Raw genomic sequence first — 23,871 nt, 5'->3', positions numbered from 1 at the left:
ATATTAATCTACGTTCTTGTTAGAGAGAGTGAGCATATTATGATTCCAGTACAGCAATTTATGAGGACTTTAGTTAGACTTTGTTTTTTTATATGCATCCTTTGAACTATAGATATAATAAATAATATACATAAACCTTCTCTAAGTTGATGATAACACGTGATAGAAAGTAACACAAATAAGTCAGCAGGATTTCTACAAATAGATTCTTTGAGTTAAAGGTAACAAAGGAAATAGAAATCAATACAGGTAGAAAGACATTAGAAGCTCTACCCTCCGTTTAAAATGGAAGGGATATTAATCTACTGTCATGTTAGAGGGACTCAGCATGTTATGATTCCAGTACAGTCATTTATAAGGATTTTAGTTAGAAATTTGTTTTTTTATATGCATCCTTTGAATTACAGATAGAATATATTATCTAGGAGCAGGAGAGGCAGAAAGAACCAGGCATTAATTCTATAATTTTGGTAGAAGAGTCTAAAGCTACACAGGATATAAATGTAAGTAAATATGTGCAGGTTATTATGAATAATTTTGCCAGATATGGCAAATTACTTAGTAATATGTTAAATCAAGATGATTTAACAATTATATGGAGGCAAAATAATGTGATAAGAAGATATGCAGCTTATGTTGATGAATATAATTTTTCCCAAATAAACTGCATTTTCCTATATACATATTTACCAGGCAATGTAGACAGTGTAAATCAAGGCAGAAATTGTCCAATTATTTTGTAGTGATACTGACTATAAACTCGCAAAAATATACTGAGTGGTAAATTCACTTAGTAAATATTTTCATATGAAAGGAATTAAACTGATTTTATTAAATACAACCTTCTCTATTGAAAAACTACTATTAATTGGTAAGGTTAAGTGAAAATGGATGCTATGCTAGATTGCATCAACTTACAGGTATTTATTCTTTGTCTAACAAATGTTTTGAATATCAAGAATCAGAGACAATCTGTAACCAGATAAAATGATATAGTACATATTTCAAAGTAGCTATAGCAAAGAGACAAAGTGCTAGAAAAAAGCTAAATATACATGCTATTTGTGAAAGAGTCTTTAAAATGAATGATTAAAGATGCAACAAATTTATGAGGACAAGGAAAGGAAGCATTTAACTAAATTGACTACACATGAAGTAACAGAAAAAAATGCTTTCAAATAATTAGAATCAGATAGTGGTTCATATTTGAGTTTACTAAGGGTTATATTAAATTAGCTCATGACATTATTTCTCAGCTGAATTTTGCAAATAAACAGAAGTCTGGCAGCTCTGGCAATGTCTGAATATGGCTCACCGTTTTGATATGAACATTTATATTTAATACTTGAATTTTTGAAGTGTCAGTATTTCAGTACATACTTATACATAAAGAGCACTGTATAACAGGCAAAATAATTATGCAAATGACACCTGTTACAAAAAAACTCCCAGCAAGCTACAATAAAAATAAGTCACTTTTTGACACATTTTGACAGTAAGTCTCATGATAGTAGTGAATGGGTTTGATGCTGTAGTGAAAAACAACCCATGAATAGCCAGTATCCTAGAGCTTTGGTTGTTTGGCATATATAAAAGGGATGCTGTTATGAGATGCCATCTCATAATCACATAAATAGTCAGTTAAGAATTTGTTTAATCCCAAATAATCATCTTTTTTCACAGATTCCCCAGTCAGAGTGCAGTCAGAGTTGTCTTGCAGGATACAGGAAGGCACCTCAGCCAGGCCAGCCAATCTGCTGCTTCAGCTGTGTCATGTGCTCCCAAGGGGAAATTTCCAACCAAAGTGGTAAGTGACTTTCACAGGTAAAAGTGGATAATCAGTACTGCAGAAGAATCAAAATGATATTCTAAAACACTTTACCTTTATTGCTGTCTGCCTTTAATTCATCATCATGATTATCACCATCATCAATATCATATTTTTGTATTTCTGCATGGTATCAGGGTATTGTCTCAGTTGTTGCCATATCTCTCAGTTCAGAGCCACTTTCCTACTTTTTTACTGTCACGTCCGACTTTTGAAGGTCTTTACTTACACAATCCATCTCTTGGCTGGAACCTCATGTCTCCTCTTCCTTTCCTTCTGTTTCTCCCAAATCTTCTTTATTAAATTATCTTTTCTTTCCTGGACATGTAATCAAACCATCATAATCTGTTTTCATTGACCTTCTCTTCAGTCAGGGCTACTTTGCTTTCTACTCAAATGTCTTCATGTTTGCATCTGTCCCACCATGTGCAGCCCACTGCCCATCACAAACATTTCTTTGCCATTACCTCATGTTTCTGCAGTTACTCTGCCTTCATTGTCCATGTTTCTTTATCATACAGAAGCACTAGTTACACTGCTGTTTTGGACACTTTACTCTTCAGCTTCTGACATTCTTCTGTTATATACCACCCAAGTGCATTGTGCCAGTTGGCTGTAACACCTCTTATTCTAACTTTGACTTGCAGATTTTCCTTCTTCTCAGTCACATCTCCCAGAAGCTGATAATTCCACTATTTTCCCTTCTATATCAATTTTCAGGTTCTTCTGATTTTCCCCTTTTGGTTCTATGACAATTTTATTTTTCACTACTCAGTTTCACTCTATGTACCTTAATTTTTTGCATTCCAGTCCCCAATCACAGGTGGTTAGTTGTGTTTCTTATTTTATAATTTGATATACATGAAAATACTCTCAATTATGGCCTGACTAGAGAGATGATAAAAGGCCCGAATGGAGAGATAATAAAATCACCAAGCAAAGGAGAATATTATTGTTGGAACTGAATTTATCCTCAATCTTGGTAACTATCTTCATGAGGTGGACCCTGTTTTTACAAAATCCTGATGACATTGATATATAGACTGCATTTTATATAGCATATATCATGGACATAAATAGGTTAAATAATAAAAAAGACAGCTGGGTGCACAAGTCCCAGGAAGAAGAAAGTACCCAGTTCTCATAGGCACACTGGTGTCAGGAATGGAAAAAAAATGACAGTATGGAATCCTCAAGACACAGAAATATTCTTACAATGGGGTTAGGTCAGCCTCAGTGGGAAGCTGGCCCCCTGTTGTACATGAAAGTAGTAGTCCACAAAAAAACCCCACTAAAACTGACAAGCTAAAATACAGACATAAAGATGATAGAGTGGACTACTGAGTATAAGAAATAAAATATTGTTTGCTACTATTATGCAGGAAGCCCAGAATTTCTGGATAGAAGATACACAAAAAGATTAAGAGAGAAATTAGAGGAAAGAAAAATACTTGAACAAGAAAAACTGAAAAACACTTCAAATGCAAATTTGTGTTCATTAATTCAGTAGATCCATGAAAAACATTATATAGACCAAGAAACCTTGGGCCATTTGGAAAGAGAAGTGACTGAGGAAGTGTGAAAATATAAAGAACAAAATCTAGATATATTTTTAAAGGTATAACAAAGAAACATGGACATAGGAATGAAAGAGAGGTTTGAGATGGTGCAAAATTTATGCAAAGGAGAAACCTAAATTAATCAGTACAAAAAAAAAAAAACAGCTCCAATGATATTTAAAGATGCAGGCAAAGGCACCCAAATATGGAAAATTTCACAATACAAAAAATAAGATCACAAATGGGATGTTGAACAGAAGATTAGTAAAGCAGAAGTTAAACACCTAGAAGATGAACTTATAGAATGCCTGCAAAGTGAAGGATTTTGTGTACAAAGTCTAACAGGTTTTTTCACAGCATGATAGAACAATGAGTCTCCAAAGTAATAAAAAACAGGAGGTGGGCAACATCTGAAGAAGACATATGGACATGGGAAAGGAAAAGAGATTTCATATGTTACAATATTCATGCAAGGGAGAAAAACTAATCAATACTAAAAGCACCACCAAAGATATTTGAAGAGAAATACAGGCAAAGGCATCCAGATATGGAATATATTGCAATACAAAAAACAGGTAAGCCAAGGGGGAAAGGATAAAAGAAGATTAGTAATGGAGAAGTTAAATAAATAGAAACTGAAGTTATGGATTACCTACAAAGTGAAGGATTTAGTGTAGAAAATCCAACTCTGGTAACATTACAGTATGACAGAACAATGAGTCCCCAAATTCTTGGTCTGAAGAAGTGTGTGGTATACTGCAAAAGTGCTCATCATATACATTTTATTATCTATATTAAAGTTGTCATATTATTATTTCAGCTGTGGTGTGTCAAGTACATTTTAGAATTCTTACAAATTTTTCTTGCATTTTGGCTTGACCTTTACCTGGACACTGATAGTTTTGGCCTTCAGCAGGAAACCAGTACAAAAGTTTAATTGAAGTTGCACAGCAAGGAAAGGAACAGGAAAAGATGGCAACTCTGGCACAGTCAATGTTGTCGAATGATAGGCCAGTGAGTTCCTATATGAAAGAGCAACTGATGATATAGGACAAAGCTGAGGAGAATATGCCACAGGAAGACTTAGTATGAAATATTTTTAAAGACTAACATTATTACTGAAAACAGCCCTGACATCTAGGAACAAAGTCCAAGCTATAAAGCAATTTGCTCTTCCTGTTCTAACTTACAGTTTTAGGGTGATTGACTGATTTCAAAAGGTATTGGATTAGCTGGACAGAAAAACAAGAAAAATGCTTCACACTTATCAGATGATTTATAAAAATGAATGTATACCAAAATTATATATTCTTCATTCAGAAGGAGGTCTGAGAGTCTCAAAACTGATTATATGTATAGATCTGCAATTAAAGGACTGCATATATATTTGCTGACCTCACAAGAACCAAACATAGTGAAAGTTTTAAAATACGAGGAGAACAAGTTGTGACAATAGGAGGTACTGCCAGCTATGTCAGGAGAAGTAAGGCAGTGGATGTGTAACATATGCCAGCAGAGCTAGCTGGATTTTTTTTTTTTGTAAAGAATTATATGTCATTTGTATATCAAACTGATTTGTACAGATGCTTGTGTTGAAAAAAATGTATTTGTAAAGTGGCTTGTGTTAAAAATGTATCAACAGTGAGCCCTGCTGGAAAGAAAATAAATGAGCATGCATTATTGTAACTGTTTAAATGTATACATTGTAACAGAGGATACTGGAAGAGAAGAGGTTTACCTCAAACCACCTGACTTTGAGAAATAGTAAGAAAATTAAATTACTGGGCTTAGGCCATAACAATGTTATCTCACTGTTTTGAATGCAGCCAGAGACCAAAAGTCATTTTGGTGAACTAATTGCTACTCTGAAAGGGTAGAGGTTTGAAATTGTTTTATAACTTCCAGGACCTGAATTAGATCTTAGCAAGGCTCTCTGTGTGTGTATTATTGACACCAATGTGACAAATCCTGACAGCTTCTAGCAATGGAGGGTTGCATGGGAACCAGAAGTCAGATGATCAGATATATGTGATATCATTCTTTACAGAAATAATGGTTTAATATTAGAGGAGACTGAAGTCTCAGGAGCAGGTTATTTCTTGGAACCTGACATAGAAGGATCCCTCACCTACTTCATCCTACCTTGCTCTAGTAAGTGAACCAAGGAATAGTGACTCTTTAGAATAGTCAGGAAAATATAGTGGGATTAGTTAAGTACTGTTTTTCGGTATCTGTGTGAATCTGCTTTTCTTTGTCATTTTAATATTTCCTGTGGCTGAAACTCTGGGGTTTACTGTAAAGAGATATTTAGTGTTTTCCTGATCTTTTATTATTTATTATTAAATACATTTAAACGTTTCATTGTGACTGGTCATTTTAAAAATATTTAAGGTTTGAGAGTATTTGCATATATTTATTTGGTGATAACTCTGGCCACTCCTGAGAGCCTTGCTGTTAGTCACACTACCATTTGTATTAATAGTAAATTCACTCAGTATAATTGGATATACTTTTAAGAGCCTTATAGCAACTGACTGATGGCAGTGAATCTACCTTATAGTCTGGGCAAAGTTGGTAGAGTGGGTAATCTGTGCCAGGTTTCCCGTGTGTGTGTGTGTGTGTGTGTGTGTGTGTGTGTGTGTGTGTGTGTGTGTGTGTGTGTGTGAAACTTAAATCTCAAAGAGTGTGTGTGTCAGCTACTTGAAGCAGGGACACGAAGCACTGGTTTCACAGGTGCTGGAGGACATGGCTTGGACATTAGGCTGAGGACTTAACCCTATAGCTGTGCTAGTAGGGAGTTGTATTAGGGACCTGGAAAGCAACAGAGAGAGAAACCAAGACCCCGGTCTGAGTGTGTTCCCTGTGTGCTCTTAATGGAAATTTTGCTTGATGCAGAGAGGTCTACATCTGGAAATACTGAGTGTATCCATTTTTATTCTAAGTAAACGTCCCTCTCCAGTATTAGTGTTGAGGATTCAGACTCCTTGATTACTGGCCCAGAGTGGGGACATCACACAAGTCTAAGATGGCTTAGCTGCTTGATTTAGCAGAAGCATATCAGTGTCCAGTGGGAATGGAAATCAAACCAGAAGTAGACAAAAATCAGCAGCATCTGAATGTGGCAAAAAACAAAAGAAAGAATATAAGATGAAGGATAAGATGAGAAGTTAAGACATGTGGAAAAGGCATAAATATAGTTGCAAATACAGAAAACTTCTGGAACAACCTCTTGTCAATCAAGATCTGATGCAGGAAAGGTTAAGAAGGATAAGTGAATTTAAACCAATATATTAAAGGATAATAGTGGGGGCCAGGATAGTGGATGGACTACGTACATGTTGGTTTACAATGTCCATTAAACATGTGGGAGAAACACAAAAATGCAGGTTTTGAAAACATAATTGAAAACAGTTGCACATGTTGTTGCTGAGTGTGATCATACCTCTCAACTGTACAAATTTTCACAGACTTTCCAGATTTTTGCCTCTTAATTTTTATCATAAAATTGTTGTTTCCTGACAAATCTCTGGAAAATCATTGAGGAGTGAAGTCAGAAAATAATGTCAATCATCTAAGATTCAGACTTTATATCTTTCCAAAAATTCATGCAAATGCAAAACCTGTTATTCTAGCAACTTTATAAGTCTGTAAGAGCAATATTTAAAAATTGTTCCTATTTTGAGCATTTGTCTCCCTCCCTTAATTATGGCTTTGCCCAGATTTCTTGCTGTAACAGGTTGAGAGGTATTGGTGTGATACACTAATGTGAGAAGGCCTGTATACTGAAGACATGATAATGTGGCAGGACTCTTGCTTTGGGGATTGTGCAAACATTACAATACTGAAGTAGATGAAAAGGACATGGGATAACCTATTACCAACATTTTAAAAATAGATGTGAGAAAAATAGATTTAGTAGTAGTAGTCCATGAAAATAAACCCAGTGATTACAATGTCTTATGTACAGAGAGACACAAAGTCATAAAATACGAGGATTTACAGGCAGAAATGAGGACAATGTGGAAGAAGGATACCGAGATAGTTCCAATTGTAGTAGGAGCAATGGGTCTCATAAAAAGTAATTTACAGTCATATTAAGATATGCTACCGATACATGTAACTCCGTATGAATAGAAGAAAGAGTCAATTCTAGGCACATTGCAGGTGCCACAAAAGCACTTTTGGCTAACATTAAGGACTAAAACAATACTAATTTCATGAACTTTAATCATGCTTTGACTTAAGAATGAGGTCCTTTCTCCTCATGATATTAGAAACCAAAATGACTTGGAAAAATGAATTGGGCAGAAATCATGATCCATTCTGCTAATTCCACTGTCCCTCTTCTTATTACGTCTGTCATCTCCAATTCTTTCCTCCTTAGAGATATATCTTCCTCTCAACCTCATTTCCACGTTCTTCATTTCATTTTGTGCTTTACTCAAAAATCTATCAGTACATGAGATGAAGAGTACTTCAGTCTTACATTACCTTTCTATCAATCCCTTTAACAGCGAGCATTTTCAAAATGGTGGTACCCTTATGTCTGACTATCTTGGCTGCTTTTGGTCTCTGTGTAAATGGATGTATCTCTAATCTGATGTGAGGTATTCTGAAAGTTAGAGAATTTACTGTGACAATTATAAGCAACATCCTTTGTTTCTGTCTCTAGGCTCTTACTGAAAGAAGTGGCTGCATCTAGAATTTTAATGGAAAGAAATATATTTTTTAACTAAAGCATTTAAAGAAAGATAATCCTACTTTTAAGTATAAATATGGAGACGCTTTTTGGCCTGAAGTTACAACAACACAAAATTATTATGTATTCAATAGATTTTATATTTCTTTATCTTAAGAGGGCAATAACGACATCTTCACTTTAAACCGAATTCTTTGCAAGTATTACATTTTGTCAGTTTATAATGGATATACTGTCTGCTAATAAGGCTACTCTCATGGGTTCATGTAGGGGTCATGTTGCCTTTTAAAGACTTGTTACTAAACAGGAGATGGAAGTCAGACTCTATACTAATTAGTCGCATCTGCTTGCACTTTGGGTTTCAGATAGGAGTCATATTTTCTTTTACAATTTACTTTATTTTGTTAGTACCTTAGTTGTTTAATGAAACATTTGACCTTAAACTGCTTCATTAATGTGAAAGCTTTTTAAAAATAGATTTTATAATTTTTAATTTAAAAAATAAATATAGCTAATATCAGTTATCTCAGCACGAGATGCTACATCACTGCTGTTTTATAGGAGAGGAGGAGGAGGCATAGCAGACTAAAGTGACCTGTTTCTGCACTTTCTTCAACCTGTTTTTGATGACCTGTTTACACTAACATATGTATTGTTGACATTCTATAGACTTAGGGCAAAAAGGACTCAAATGCATTGTTAAGGAATTAAGGGCAGTCTTTCACCTTTCTCATAATCATCTCTGCTATTTAAGAATGTAGCTTCTCACATAGGTTCATAGGTTCATAGGTGTGTACTAGGCTAATGGCCCTGGAGCCTTTACAAGCCTAGCCCATAGAAGTGCCCTGGCATCGTGCCACCTGATGTTATTTCCCAGTGCATCTATCAAGTACAGCCACTGGAGTGATCCCCGGGGTGAACTTTATATTACCCATCCACTCATAAACATTTCTGTTGAAGAGGGACAGCGAGGTGCTCTGCTTGACATGTATGGGAAGTCTATTCCATAGCATGGGAAGTCTCTGGGTGAGGAACCTGTCCCTCAAGCATGTTCTGTTGATTGAGGTAATGCGGTTGAGGTCTCTGGAGCGTGTGGTGTGGAGGGATTGGGATTTCTTTAGATGTAGCATTTCTAACAGAGCTGGGTCAGATATGGCTTTGTAAGTCAAGCAAAGATCACCTCTTAGTAGATGATATGAGACAGAGAATAGCTGGATTCTTTTGAGTCTGTCCATGTAGGACATGTGTTTAATGCCTAGGATCCTCTTCATGAGGTACTTCTGTGGCCTCTCCAGCTGTTGCAGGTGATTAGTGAAGTATATGCCAAATGGGACATTATACTCAATGATTGGTCTAATGTGGGAAGAGTAGAGAGAGACAATGACCTCTTTCTTCCTGGATTCAAAACACTTGGTAATGAGATATGCCACACAGGAAGACTTTCTGACCACAGTGGCAATGTGGTGGGCGAAGAAGAGGTTGCTGTCAACCTGCATCCCCAGATCTCTTACAACGCCTTCAGTGTTCAGTGGGCTCCCATCAATGTGGTAATTAGTGGGAACTGAGTTTTTACCAAAGGAGATGTTGACACATTTTTGGCATTAAGCTTAAGGCCATGATTTCAACACCAGTAATTGGTCTCAGTGAGGCCTTTCTGTAGGATGTCTGCATCACTTGGGGAGTTAATAATGGCTCCCAGTTTGCAGTCATCTGCGAACTTGGTCAGCCAGAGTCCCTTTGTGTTGGCCTGGACTTCTGAGAAGTAGATGTCGAACAGGAGAGGACCCAGGACCGATCCCTGTGGGACTCCACTCGTGACTGGTCGGCAGTCTGACTTGGAGTCTACTGCTTTCACACTGTGTGTTCTATCTGTGAGCCAATTTGCAACCCCCCCTTGTGATATAGGGGTTGATGCCTAGTTTAGTGAGTTTATCAATAATTCCCGAGTGAGGAATGGTATCAAAGGCCTTGGCCAGATTGAGGTAGGCTGTATGCACTTCCTTACTTTCATCCACAGCCCTGATGACTGACTCAAAGAAGTCAACCAGGTTGAGCAGACATGATCTCCCTTTCACAAAGCCAAATTGCGTGGGGCCTAGAGTTTGGAGATTTCCTATATTTGTTAATCAGGTCCATGACAATGCGCTCCATAGCTTTACATATCAGACTCATCAGGCTAATGAGGGCAATAATTCCCAGGGTCTGTAGTTGCTCCCCCTTTATGGAGAGGAATGACTGTAGCAGTGCACCATTTGGTAGGGACAAAGCCTAAGGTGAGGCTGTGATTGAACAGGGCACACAGATATGGTGCCAGTTCACTTTGTAGTTCATGTAGAACACAGCCAGGGAAATTATCGGGTCCCATGGAAGCTGTATTATTGGCCTTGGACAATGCAGCTTTAACCTGTGCTGCAGTAATGCTGGGTGCCTGGCATTCTTCTGGTATTGTGATTCATCCTTTAGGGGGGATCTGTACTTTCCTTAAACAACAGTTTGTTTGCTGGAGAATGGCTTCTGCTTTTTAAACATTTTAAAAGTTTAAACATGCTCCTTTTCCCCCTTTCTCAACGTAAAACTTTCTTAGCTAAATCAGCCCTGCCTTTGATAGATTATCCTCCAAGCCCAAAAAAATGTTCTTTATCATACATTGCACCTTCTGCAGCAATTTGCCATTTTTCTTCAGTAGTAGGCATTAACATGCAATCATGTTATAGTGGCACTACCCATGATCTTTGTAGAAAGAAAAATGTCCTCTTCACTTTCAAGAGATTCCTCTCATTGAAGTTACATATTTTTTCTAAATATCATCATCTTCTGATTTGGATAAGAGCTGTTCATGGCTCTCATTACAAGTACCTTTATGCCATTTTGCTTCTCTTTGCTCTTCTTAGATTTAAACTTCCAAAGGCTATGCTTTTTAATCATTAATGTGTTATAATCAGATTAACCTTCACCCATTTTCATCTGCTAATGTCATTAACAATTGCTACCATTCTGGTCATATATGTGAACAGAGAGCACTCACTAGATACCAAATGAGGTGTAAGCGACATATGAAGGCTGTAATGGGAGTCCCAGTTTATCTTATGTGACACCACTTAGCATGACTTTGAGTCCTCAGAATTTCATTCCCATTACTAGCCCTTACAGGCAAGAGGTTTAACTTTTATTATATACTATTAAAAAACACAAGTAACCTAAAAATGGGGCATTGCATTTCTTTTGATATGCTGGAATCATTTAAATAAGAAGTAATAAAATGCATAGAAAGCCATAATTTTACTGTTTATAGGCAAGTATTAAATAGTTAAGAAGATAGGCTGCGGTGGTGCAGCGGTAGCATTGTTGCCTCACAGCAAGAGGTTCTCCTGTTCGATTCTCGGCTGGAGTGCCTTCTGTGTTGAGTCTGCATGTCCTCCCCGCGGTCGAGTGGCATTCAAAAGACATGCGTGAAAGGACATGCCTTTGCTGAAGGTTGGGCATCGGGCTGGCAACTCGGCACCATAAAAATCTACTGCCCATCATTAGTGGACCAGAGTTCCACTGTGGCGACCCCTAACCGGGAAAAGCTGAAAAGACAAACAACAACATTAAATAGTTAAGAAGATGATAAACACACAGAAAATTAGACACAATTCTATGTGCAGTATATAAAGTTTCTATCCCCTGTCCATTATAATATATGCTAAAGTCCTCTGTTACTTTACTACATCTGTGGGTAGGCAGTTCTAGTTCTGCTAAGTACAAACATTGTCTTTGCCTTCTGTAAAATCTTGCTTCCACATAACTTCTGATTTGTTCCCTTTCTGATACTGTTTCATCATGAGAAATTCTGCATTAATATTTACTGCATTTTGGAAATTGACAGTATTTTTTTTTTTTGTCTTCTGCATTTATTAGGGCATTATATTTTATGCCAACAAGCCATTTGATTAAGAATTACTGTAACATGTTATCAGTTAACTGCAGTCTCCACTACTTCCTATTATAACTATGTCAGAACTCCTCAAACATTGTACAAATTCTAAAGTTTACTTAATATAAAAACTGAGCTTACTGAATGTGACATTTGATTTCGATATCTTTTTAGCTCCTCTGAGATATCAGCATTACAAGAGTGTAACCGGTGACTTAGTGCTGCAATTCTCCAAAGTGAAGCCCTCTGGCATACATGAAGTGCAGTGATCAGTTCAGAAAAACTGGCATTTATGTATGATTGGTGCATTCCTTGTCAAGTCACAGTGCTGAGAGCAAAGCCTTAACTCTCATGCCATGCTATCTTCAAGTCTTCATTCCCTATACCCTATGTAAGACAATAATAACATAACTGAGGAAGACAATTAATAGAATCCCAGACCTGATTCATATAGTCAGACATCTGCTGTTAGCAGTAACATAGCACCATAATAGCTCTACTCTCATTCTTAGAAACTGTCAATCAAGCCCGAGATTCTGGGAACTTGGTATCCACAGTGCTCCTAGGTCTCTCTAAAGCATTCAATACTGTTTCCCATAAGCACCTTCTAAGTCATCTATCAAACCTAAATCTCTCCCAAAACACACTTTCCTGGTTCTCAAGCTATCTGTCAGATAGATCTCAGGCTGTGAAATGGAAAAAAGGCACCTCACCTTTCTTACCTACCCCTACTGGAGTACCGCAGGGGTCCATCCTTGGACCGATGCTGTTTAATATCTTTATCAATAACTTTCACTCTGCTATTCCTAATGCCAAAGTCATCCAATATGCAGATGACTCTACACTTGTCTGCTCTGCCTCTAACTTCCCTGAACTTCTATCTAAAACTCAGACTGCCTGCTCAACCACTGAGATCTGGATGCGCCAAAATCACCATTCTCTCAATGCTAACAAATCTAAAATACTACTATTCACACCCTCAAAATCTTTCTCTTTTGATAAAAAATTCCTTCTAAGTCCTTAGCCAAAGCAACTCTCCGATAGAAGCTGTTCCCTTTGCCAAACTACTCGGTGTAACTATAGATGAACACCTCAAGTTTGACATCCATATTCAGCAAAATATAAAGAAAACCACCATAAACTAGGTATCTATACAGGAACAACCACTTCCTCTCTACTTCTACCAGGCATACTCTGGCCTCCTCATACCTCCTTCCTTTCCTTCTGTACGGTGCCCTGCAACTAACTAACCTATCCTCTTTCATCACTTCCAAAATTGAAAGCTGTTATAACAAAATTTCTAAATTTGCCACCAAAGCCAACATTCCACTCATCTCTGTGTTACCCTCCAATCCCTCAACTGGTTAGAATTCACAAATTACCTGGACTTCCTCCAGCTCACTACAGCACATAGACTAATATTTAATCAAACCAAATGCCCCGCTCTAACTAACATCCTTCCACCATACATCCCAAATAGAACTCTCAGATCTGAACACCAAAACTTAATTACTGTCCACAAACCTAAATGTCCTGCTGGACATCTTCTCCTCTCCTTCTCCTTAGGTAAGAAATGGAACTCTCTCCCTTCCACACTAAGGACAATGTCAAACACAAACAACTTCAAAACTCAGCTTTACACCTACCTCTCCTCCAAATGGAAATGTAACTGCATTCTCCCTACCTAGAACTCTTTAACAAAAGCCCCTAGGAGGGTATTCTCCTGAGTTCCTAAGCACCTTATAGCTGGCTATAACCTTCTATAGCTAATTCCCACATGATTTCTCACACTCCGTAAATATTGTAAATAGCTTTTAACTTTTGACTTTAACTGTGTGAATTTATTAAAATGTATCTGCACGATATTTTTCCACAATGGGCAATATTGCTCACGCTTTGTATTATTTGATATGTATTTGTACTTGTACTTTTATTCTTATTGGACTGCTATCTTTACTATAATCTGTTTCATGCAGCTTTTCTCCCTGGGCCTCCACTGAAAACGGACTCTCTGGGCCCATTGAACTTCCCCAGTAATCAAACTGGAAATAAATAAATAAATAAATAAATAAATAAATAAATAAATAAATAAAATAATAAATAACAGTAGTTACAAAACTACAAGTTCATTAATATAAAACGAAGAAAAATACTGCTAACACTACCAATAATAATAAATTATAAGGGTTGACTAGGTGAAACAGTGTCTCACATATTTATTTGTAATTCCATTTAAGAAAACGCATCTGTAGCATAAGTATGTAGGTTCTAGCTTGCATAGTCCATAGCTGACTTTGTGAAGGAATTTCATGCTTATAAGCATGTGTTACACAGACCAAGTCCTTTACAGTAAGTACATGATGGATTGTTAGGAGAAAGCAGTATAATTATAGTGAAACTTCTGACATTCGCAGCTCTCACTTACTAGTATCACCTTTCACTTTCAGAACCAGTGATTTCAACAACTTTTATTGGTCAAGTACATGGATTTGTCCCTTAAATATGGCTAACATAATTGAGGAATGACTGAAGGCCATGCAGTGCCGACTGCTAAACTGAAATAGTAAATCATAAAAGCTTTTTTGTGTGAGGGAGCCACATCTACACTCTCCATATAGGAAGATCATACCTATAGACTTCAACTAATATAACTGCTTCTGTGGTTATCAAATGTTGACTTAAATTAAAAAATATCTTGTGTCCTTTTGATCTGTGAGATGTAAATGAATGGGCTTCATTAAATAGTCTTAGTAAATGATTTTGATGTCCAATGTACGAACTTTTTATCTGATACGGCAAAGGTATTGATAATGAAAGCTGGCAGCTCTAAACTATTTAGTAAAGCAGTATTACGAAAATGGAAATCCCAGAGAGGTATAACTCATAGCGGAATCATTTTTTTAACCTGACATTGACATTTTAGATCGAATGCAAAGACCAACTTGTCATGTTATTATATGATATGATGGTAATAAACATCAATTATGTCAAACAAGGAAATGTTAGCAGTGCATTTAATATTGTTTATTATTTTGATGAAAAATACTGCCAATATTAAGTATTCTTTTTATGCATTATAAATGGCTGATTAGCTATGTTTTAGTTTATATGTTGTTTTATTTAAATCACTAGTTATCTCATAATATCATTCAAAAATGTAATAAAATGTTTAGAATAATACAAATTCATAAAACTATAGCACTCTATGCCTCACACAATTTGTAGCAATGTTATTTCCTACAACTTTTTCTGTTATACTTAATCCTTTGTTGGCAAATGGGGTAAACAGCAGATAAAAGAACTGGATATAAGATCTTTAGAAAAGAAATGGGAGCAAATTTCATAGAAATAAATAGAATCTGCAGGAAGAGTACATACAGAATAATGGAGGTGGAAGAGTTAAGTTTGAGAGAAGGCATGGACTGCCATTTTATGGTATCTTGAAGTGAATAAAAATTGTGAAGAAAGAAAATGTGTGTATATATAAAGTGTGTGTGTGTGTGTGTGTGTGTGTGTGTGTGTGTGTGTGCATGCGTGTATACACACACATGTATACACTAGTAATGGAGACTGTTATTTTTTTATTTTTATTAATAAATGAAATCTTGTGCTGCAGTTTGAAATATAATGCTTTAATAAAGATGCTAAATGAAAAAAGAAGAAAAAGAAAAAAGAAAAAAATCACACTCCATAGGTTGCTGGAGTGCAACTCAGTATGGATCACAACTGTACAGTCATATGTATTGTGGGGTGCAGGGGGCAGCTGCCCAGGTGCAATCTGTCAAGGGCACCATGGGTATTTTTTTTAATGGTGCAGAAAACTGGTTAGTATAATGGTTAAGCTGTTTGCATCCCATGCATAAGGTACAAGTTTTGATCCTGGCCTGTTTGGAGTTTGCATGTTCTCCCTATGTCTTTGTGGGGGTTTTCCCTTCTATGAAAAACATGCTGAGTGTTTCCATCTCAAACTCATCTAAGAATAGAGCTGTGGGCAGCACAGACTCTAGATGGTGCCCTATAGGGGGAAGATAAACCAGCAAATATGGGCATCTACTGTGGTGTGCAGTATCCTCAAGATAGGAGAACATGGATCACAGACTGTTTGTTGTGGCAGGGCTAGCCACTTGATGGTGAAAAACTATGGCTCTGGGTGACCTGGTTGTGTTGACAATGTCACCAAAAATGGACATGGGTATTTTCCAGTGATAAGTGGGTTGGGAACACAGTCTACTCCAACTTATACCAGGGACCAATACTCATGGTGGGAGATGTGTATTTGCCCCTATTGGCCAATTTGTGCCTGCTATAAAGCCCAGCAGCCAAGGGCGCCCGCAGGCAGGTGCAAGGGGGTGCACTTGCACCCCCCTGGAATCGAATCGGCTGACTATTAAATTTAAAAAAAAAGGTTTTTTTTTTTTTTTTTGGACTTTCTTCTTTAAGAAGAAAGAAGAACGGTCGCGGGCGTGCTGACATCATCGCACGCATATTTTCGAGTTTTGCGAGCGGGAACTCACATGGATGGACGGTTTTGGGGTTCGCAAGCGGAAAATAGGACCACGAGCGCCGCGGGAACTGAAACGGACGGACGGATTCGCAAGCGGGAGGAAACGAGCGGAAGATGGGACACTTTCAGAGTAAGTGTGTGTGTGTGTGTCGCAGTGTTTCAGTTTGTTGAGCTGAGTGTGTAAATTGCATTATGTCTCTTTCTCTTTCGTCCAGCAGGTGCTGAACACCTACTGTCTTGCCCAACTTGGGGAATCCTTATACTTCTAGCAGCCATAGAATGTTTACGATCCTCTTCTGGGAATTTCTCTCACACAAATCACACCTTGCCTTATTGTGGAGGGAAGACTTCAGCTGTATTTATCAGTGACAGAAAGCTTGCTCTCAAAAAATGCATCCTGCCCCCTCTTATGTTTAATGCCCAAAATTTCAAAACAAAATGCCAGATGCCTAAGTAACCCACTTCCTGTTTGCTGACAATGAATGAGCTGGCTGACTGTCATCAGCTTCTTCTGATCATGGTCATAGCCAGATATGTCAGGACACCTCCCTGTTCATCTCTGTCACAACTTAACTCCTGTCACGTATTTTTAATTTTACTTTCCTTCGACCACTCAAGCACTATTCCTATCTTTGCAGAGAGTAAAAGTATCAGATTTTATTTTTTATCCTTTTTTTGAATTCTGTTCCCCTCACAATATTAAATCCTCATTTCCTACTGGCCACTTGTTCTACAACAGCAAACAGAAAGAAAAGACAGCCCAGAATCATGTCTGTCATCCACTTGGAACTGGGAGATTTTTATAAGTGCACTAAGCACCTACAAATAATCAGAAGCACAGAGCAATACCTACTGTGCTGGACCCAGTGTGAGTGGAGTTCACACACACACACCCACGCACACACACATGCAGAGCTGAGCTACAATGCAGATGCATGCTTTGGTGGAATCCTGCTCCCTGTGAGTTCCATTATATCTCATTGGTCCAATATCAGTCCAAGCATCAACTGGATGGAACAGACTGGTCAAAGCTTTGACCAGGCAGTAAAAAAGCACTTACATTTTTTCTGCACCCTCAGTTATTTAAATACACAAAGTGCACAAGCACATGACCATGGAAAAAATGAAAAGTCAAAAGACTATAAATTACCAGCATGGCTTAAAGGGAAATTGTGCTAGCAGTGACTCCCTGGGGAAAGTAGTAAATAAGTTGCAAAGGGTGAAGTGTAAAGAGATAAAGTTCACTCAATGACAGGTGGGAGGCTGGCATAATGGTTAAAGTGCTGACCTTGCAGACTCAAGGTGCGAGGTTTGATTTTCACATGGGACAATGGGTTAGGCTCAAAATGTCCCACAAGGGCAGTTAGCCTAGTACAAACCTATGAGTTGAAACTTTTTCCAGTTTTCACTTTACTTAGGGCATGAAAGCCCTCTCTAAGTTCTAATTTGAAAAGGTGCAGTACCTTGGCATTCCTCTGCATGGAGCTCCTACAGTGGGACTCTGCCAACTCCCTCATCTAGGGATAGGGTAGTTGGCACCTGCGACTCACTCCTCTCTCACTCAAACAGCAACTTATCTTACTTCTAGAAGCCTGGACTACAAACTGAACCCATGTTATCTGAGAAAGTTGCCAGGACTCCCTCTCTCCACATCACAACAGCACCTTTCAATCATATCCTACAAGAAATGCTTTCTGTTGATGTTGATGTCTGTCATTTACTCATCCATGTGTTGTCCTGATGCAAGCAAAAATTATAATGCCTGATAATGCATCTGACTTTTCCTAATTTCCCAATCAAATATTTCTCATGTAATTTCTTATATAATGTTTGTATTTGTTATGTATCCAACAGCTGTTAGCCATCTCTATTATGTCTAGTCACTCACTGATGTACAGCCTCAGGAGGTTAATTAATGCTAGTAAGAGCAACAAATAGTCAAATGCAAGGACATCTGACTTCCTGCTAATGTATTGCAACTTTTTATTTAAACCATATAATCAATGAACACCTCAAGACAAATGACATAGTTTCATGCATAAACACCTTTCATACAGGATTGTGTTATCTAATTATATTCTCACACCTGCCTCAAACAAATTAAGAAGCTGTTTCATATGCATATCTAAGTCAGCGATCAGACAGGAAAAAAAATGCATTTAAATACTGAACACTTACTTATTAGTCAGTTTTAACAAATCTCACATAAAAGAGAAAAGATCAGGTCCTTAGACTTCTTTCAAGTTTGTTATGATGATGAGAATATATATATCAAGCATATAATTTTCTGAGGAGGCTATGCTTTATAATATGGAATGTCATTTGTTAAGCATAAAATAACCATTAGCCACAGTTATTCCACATTTTTTTTTTTGCTTTTCCATGCAGGATCTGAATAAAGCTCAACATTGTTACACATTGGAACTTTGGTTTAAATTCATTCAATACATAAACTTTAGATTGTGACCATTAATAAAATCATGCACAAAGGCTATGAATTGTGACCCACCTGTTGCCAACATGTTTATCATGACTTAACTAAGGGACCCTTTCCTCCTTGGTCATGGTATTTCTTAGAATCAAGCAGGCATTACTACCTGATAAATACTTGGCACTAAATGAAAAAAAAATACCAAGTAATATTACCTGCTGATATCTGAATTTGTTTAGTAATGAAGGAAATAGATTGCATGGTAGACATAGCTACTAAATTTGTTGCTGAATCAAAAACTTGCAGTATTAATGTGAAATAATAACAGTCTATGTTTTAATAAGTTAATCTAGGCAAACAATTCAAAAATGAGAGAGAATACACCACAAAGGGTGCTAAGGATTGTGAGCAGAAGAAGAGGAAGCAATATCTTTTCTTGCAGTGTTGCTCAGGAAAGGTTTAGTTTTGTAGAGGGAGCCTTTGACATTTTTTTAACTATGTGTTTTATGTGGTAGTCAAATTTCAGATTTTTTTTTTATGCTTACACCTAGCAATTTGCAATATGTGACAAGTTCAATATTAGTATTATTTGTAGAGTTAATAGAGAAAGCTTTTTTTGAATATTTAGTTGTTTGGGATTTCTTGGGGCTGAGAAATAACTGTGATTTTGTTAACCGGGTCACTATTAAAAAAGGTAGCCTTGTGTTAGTTTTTGTAGACTTTCAAGGCTGTTGACAGAGCAGATAAGAAGGGAGAACAGTTTATCCACATATTGTACTGTGGAGACAGTTTTGTTTGATTGTGCAGAGGTCAGTGATGAAAATGTTAGAGAGTGGGGCCAAAAATGGATCCTTGGGGGACACTAAATTATGGAAGAAATAAGGATAAATTATTTTGTCACCTAACTGCTTGTGATCTATTAAAGAGCTAGTTGTGGAACCAGGTCAGAAAATACAAGTCATGCTGTAATAGCAATATACCCTGCCTAAGTGTTGGTTTCAGTGGAATTTACTCTCATCTGACTTAATGTGGATTTTACTACTTCAGAGATTGTGCATATTTTTTTACTGATACTGGTGGGCTATAGAAAGTTGAGTAGACTTTTTATGATGGAAATGTTCTGAATTGGGCAGTTTTGTCATTGGTGTATGCCTTTTGTTTCATTGTTTACCGGAAAAATGTTCAAAACAAATTTAAAATGCCCTCTGACAACTGTACTGTATTGTACAAGGAAGGTAATGTAATACAGTCAGGAAGGTGTATCAAAAAGCATGTGTATGTTCTGTTCAAGGGGCCTATGATTGTGAAGACTGCCCAGAGTTAATATTTATCTGTCACTGGCAAAATGTATTTTCTTTGAATGTGAGTTTCAATGCTGCTTCAATGCATGTGAGTTTCAAGGGCAGAGAAGTTTTAATGTTAAGTCTATTTTCATTGTGAGACTGCATTGCTTTGTTTAACATATATGTATTAGAGTTTGTGCTGTAAAATGCAAAATAAAACTTTCAAATGGAAATCTAAATAATTGCAGAAGTAAAGCAGTATGCACATTAGTGTTTATGGTAAATGGGGCAAAATAACCAAGGAATGGGACATTGGAATGGCTGCAGGGAGAAATCTTTTATGGTGGTTTACCTAATAGGGGGTGGGGGTGGGATGTGGATGTCTAGGGTGATTAGCTTGTGGTTGGATCTGACCAATGATGAACTGACCTCTGGTGTGGAACACCGTTGCCCATGTTGGTAATGACCAGGTCTAGGATATTGCTGCCCCTAGTGGGGTGTGGATAATTTGATCCAAGGCGTTGGAATTTATGAATTCCAGAAAACGTTGAGCAAAATAAGTTGGTACATGAGTAGTTTTCCCAGTTAATGGTGGGGTAGTTGAAATCGCCCATTATTAGGGTGTTATGTTGTGCCCTAATATTTTCCAGTGTATCAAGAAATGAGGAGTGGGAATGCTGGGGCATGGTGGGGGATCTGTAGCAAGCTACAATTTGGATTGTGGTCTTGCCCAAAGTTAGCTGCACTTGGATAATCTCGGATGCATTATGCTGAGCAACTTGCCTGGAGGTGTGGATATCCTTAATGAATATGGACACACCTCCACCTTTAGTGTTTCGGTCCAGGTTAGGTGGACAAAGGTTGTGGTATGAATTATAGCCTGGTAATGCAGGGGTGCTCTCTGGAGCCTTGTATATGTTTTAACAATTGAAACTAGAACAGAGTTGTGTCCTAGTTGCCTGTTGCACATTTGTGTTGCATGTTCTGAGAGAACGATACTGTCCGTTTTACTTTTTTTTATGGGGCTATCACCCATTAGGGACAGAGTGGCATCTGCATCCATGTTAACTATTGTCTGCCTGGAGGTGGCCTTACCGAAGGTATAACTGCTGTCTGAATTAATTTTGGCCTGTCAGACGTCACCAATTATTTCTGTAGTAGTATGTAGTACTTCTGCTCTGCTCCTGTGTCCACCCCTTGTTAGAGAGCTGTACCACAACAACTATTAACAATTAGTTCCAGCTGGAGTGTTATGATGTACACCTGAACTTTTTGCGGTCTGCTGAAATACAAGCCTGCACCAGATTGAGTTGTGCTACTGTTTTCTATCTGTGCATATTTCAAATGTTTACATGTAGTTATTAGTATTTTATTTAAAGTATGTATGCACCCTAAGTTTAAAAGTTTTCAGACACTGTGGGATTGGGAGTGTCTGTAACTTCAATTGTGCTACGTATAAATAATTTGGTTTGAAATTTGGAACACTTTTTATTGGACTTTGTCCTGATGTGACAAGACATTGGCTGCTGGTTAAGTTTTATAATTTGTTACTCTTTCTGAATAAATATATTTTAGGTTTTATTTTCTTAGAATACCACACTGCACTCAAGTTTAGAGATGGGTTAGTATTTGTAATAGTAAACTTTCAAAATATGAAATGTGGTGACGTTAGATCTGTTTATTTTATTAAACATAGGGTTTTGTTTATTTAGTAGTTGTTGCCTGACCCTGTTGAAGGTGGAGCTCCAGTAGGTGCATTGTAAAACCCATCTTGGCCAAATAAAGGTATTGATTTCTTCACCTCTGTGTTCCAGCTTCTGCCCATATGCAGATGGTTAAATAGGAAATGGCAAATAGAATATTTTGCAGTACTTATCAGGAGAATTATGTTGTGCTGTTTGCATTGTTGTCACATCTTCAAGGAGTGCTGATTTTTGCTGGTGATCTACCTTAATTGATACGGAAGTCCCAAACAAATATTTTTTTGGAGAGTAGCTAGAATTACAAATCACAGGACGTCAGACCAAAGAGCAGGAGTTGTTGTTGTTATTAACTGTTTTTAATTACTTCTTACTTTGAGGCAGAAATCTGTTTTTTTAGTAGATTAATAGATATTTTAATAAAGTGTTGTATTGGTTGTATTCAGGATGGATTAACATTGGGCCAGATTCAGGAAGGCTTACACGGAGTTTAAGAGTAGTGTAAGCCTCCGTGTAAGCCTCCTGATTCAGCAACAGCCCAAACCTCCGTGTAAGAGACAGCTAACACGTCTCTTACACGGAGTGGGCGTGGAAATGCTCAATACCTCATTTGCAGGTGACAGATATGCAAATGAGGTATGTGAGCGATCCATGAAGCCCAAACCAGTCCGTGTAACGGACGTGTTAGCTGCAGAAATGTACTCAGCTGACAACTGAGTACATTTCTGCAAAATTAAAAACGGAGCTATGTCAGCTCCAAATAAAGGGTGCATTTGTTACAGTAAGCATGCCAATGGCCAAATATGTGGCCATTGGCATGAAAAAGTGTTGCAAAAATAAATTATATAACTTTTTTTCACGGGATTTTTGTGTTTAACTGCAGCGCACACCAGCAAACGGGTGCGCTACCTAAAACTAAAAACCGAAGCTTATAAGCCCACAATTGTGGGATTTATGTATTACATGGAATGTCAATGGAGGGACTTGCAGACTAAAAACAATATGGCCTCCGTTTAGTGGTTGTCAAGGGGGGGAAGCTCCGTGTAAGATATGTAACTAAGCATTACTAGGCAATCCTATGTAAATGAGGGTTACAATACTGAATCACACTGCCACATAGGTAATGAGCACTTTCTGAGTAGTGTAAGAGTTAGAGAAGGGGAGGAACAGAGTAAGAGGTAGGTGACATCACGGGGGGGAAGGATAGAAAGAAATGTACCAGATTGGAGGGCAATGTAAGGTAACAGATGACAGACAGACATCAGGGAGGGAGGTGTGTCCCAACAGAACACTAGGAAAGTCAAGAAATTGAGGGCATACGCTATCCCTACACTCTAAGTTTCTTGATATCGTGCATGCTTGCGTGTCTGATGTAAGGCAGGTTCTACATGTGGGAGCGTGTTGCAAACTGTTTACAACGGTTTGCGCGGGCGTGCACGTGTGTGATGCAGTGTACGCGCGTTTTAGCATGAATCAGCCTAGCTAACACCGTGTAAGGATGTGTGCGCGCGTGTAACACCGTGTAGGGATGTGTACGCGCGTTTAAGTGACTGTGAGCGTGTTTAAGCTGGTGTGCACATTGCTCCCCTTCAGGAAACAGAGAGGAAACAGGAAACAACCAAAATACAGGGAAACTGCCAGGGAATACTGCTGGGGTTAATTGGTGGAAACAATTACAAGCAGGCAATGACACAGGCAGACTAGAAGCCCAACCCAGCACTTAAAACACAACAAAGAGCAGTGCAGGCTGTTTCTCACGAGAGATACTGCCAGAAACTAAGTTCTCAGAATTGAAAACTGAAAATAAGCTGAACTCAGAGCAGAAATGCTAGGGGCTGCCATGGCTATTATAATCAGGCATAGGTGAATTGCTGAGGGTGGTGATAATGCAGATGCTGACAGACAACCCAGAGTGAGGAGAAGGAGAAGAGTATACAGGCCTAGGGTCACC

The 23,871-nt window shown here is 37.8% G+C and overlaps 1 protein-coding gene across 1 annotated transcript in view; it reads left to right on the top strand.

The window, feature by feature from the left end:
• Positions 1-887: 887 nt before the first annotated feature.
• LOC122803841 (vomeronasal type-2 receptor 26-like) overlaps positions 888-23,871 on the top strand; it is a 219,885-nt gene continuing 196,901 nt past the window's right edge. The window contains exons 1-2 of the mRNA XM_044073523.1: positions 888-920; positions 1,684-1,807. Of these exons, the coding sequence (XP_043929458.1) occupies positions 888-920; positions 1,684-1,807 (157 nt within the window). The remainder of the gene's footprint in view (positions 921-1,683; positions 1,808-23,871) is intronic.

Source organism: Protopterus annectens, chromosome 6.part0 (genome assembly GCF_019279795.1).
Source record: "Protopterus annectens isolate FY-2018-M chromosome 6.part0, PAN1.0, whole genome shotgun sequence".
Taxonomy (NCBI): Eukaryota; Metazoa; Chordata; order Ceratodontiformes; family Protopteridae; genus Protopterus; species Protopterus annectens.
Note: the sequence above shows the minus strand (reverse complement) of the source record. Positions and strands in the feature narration are given on the sequence as shown.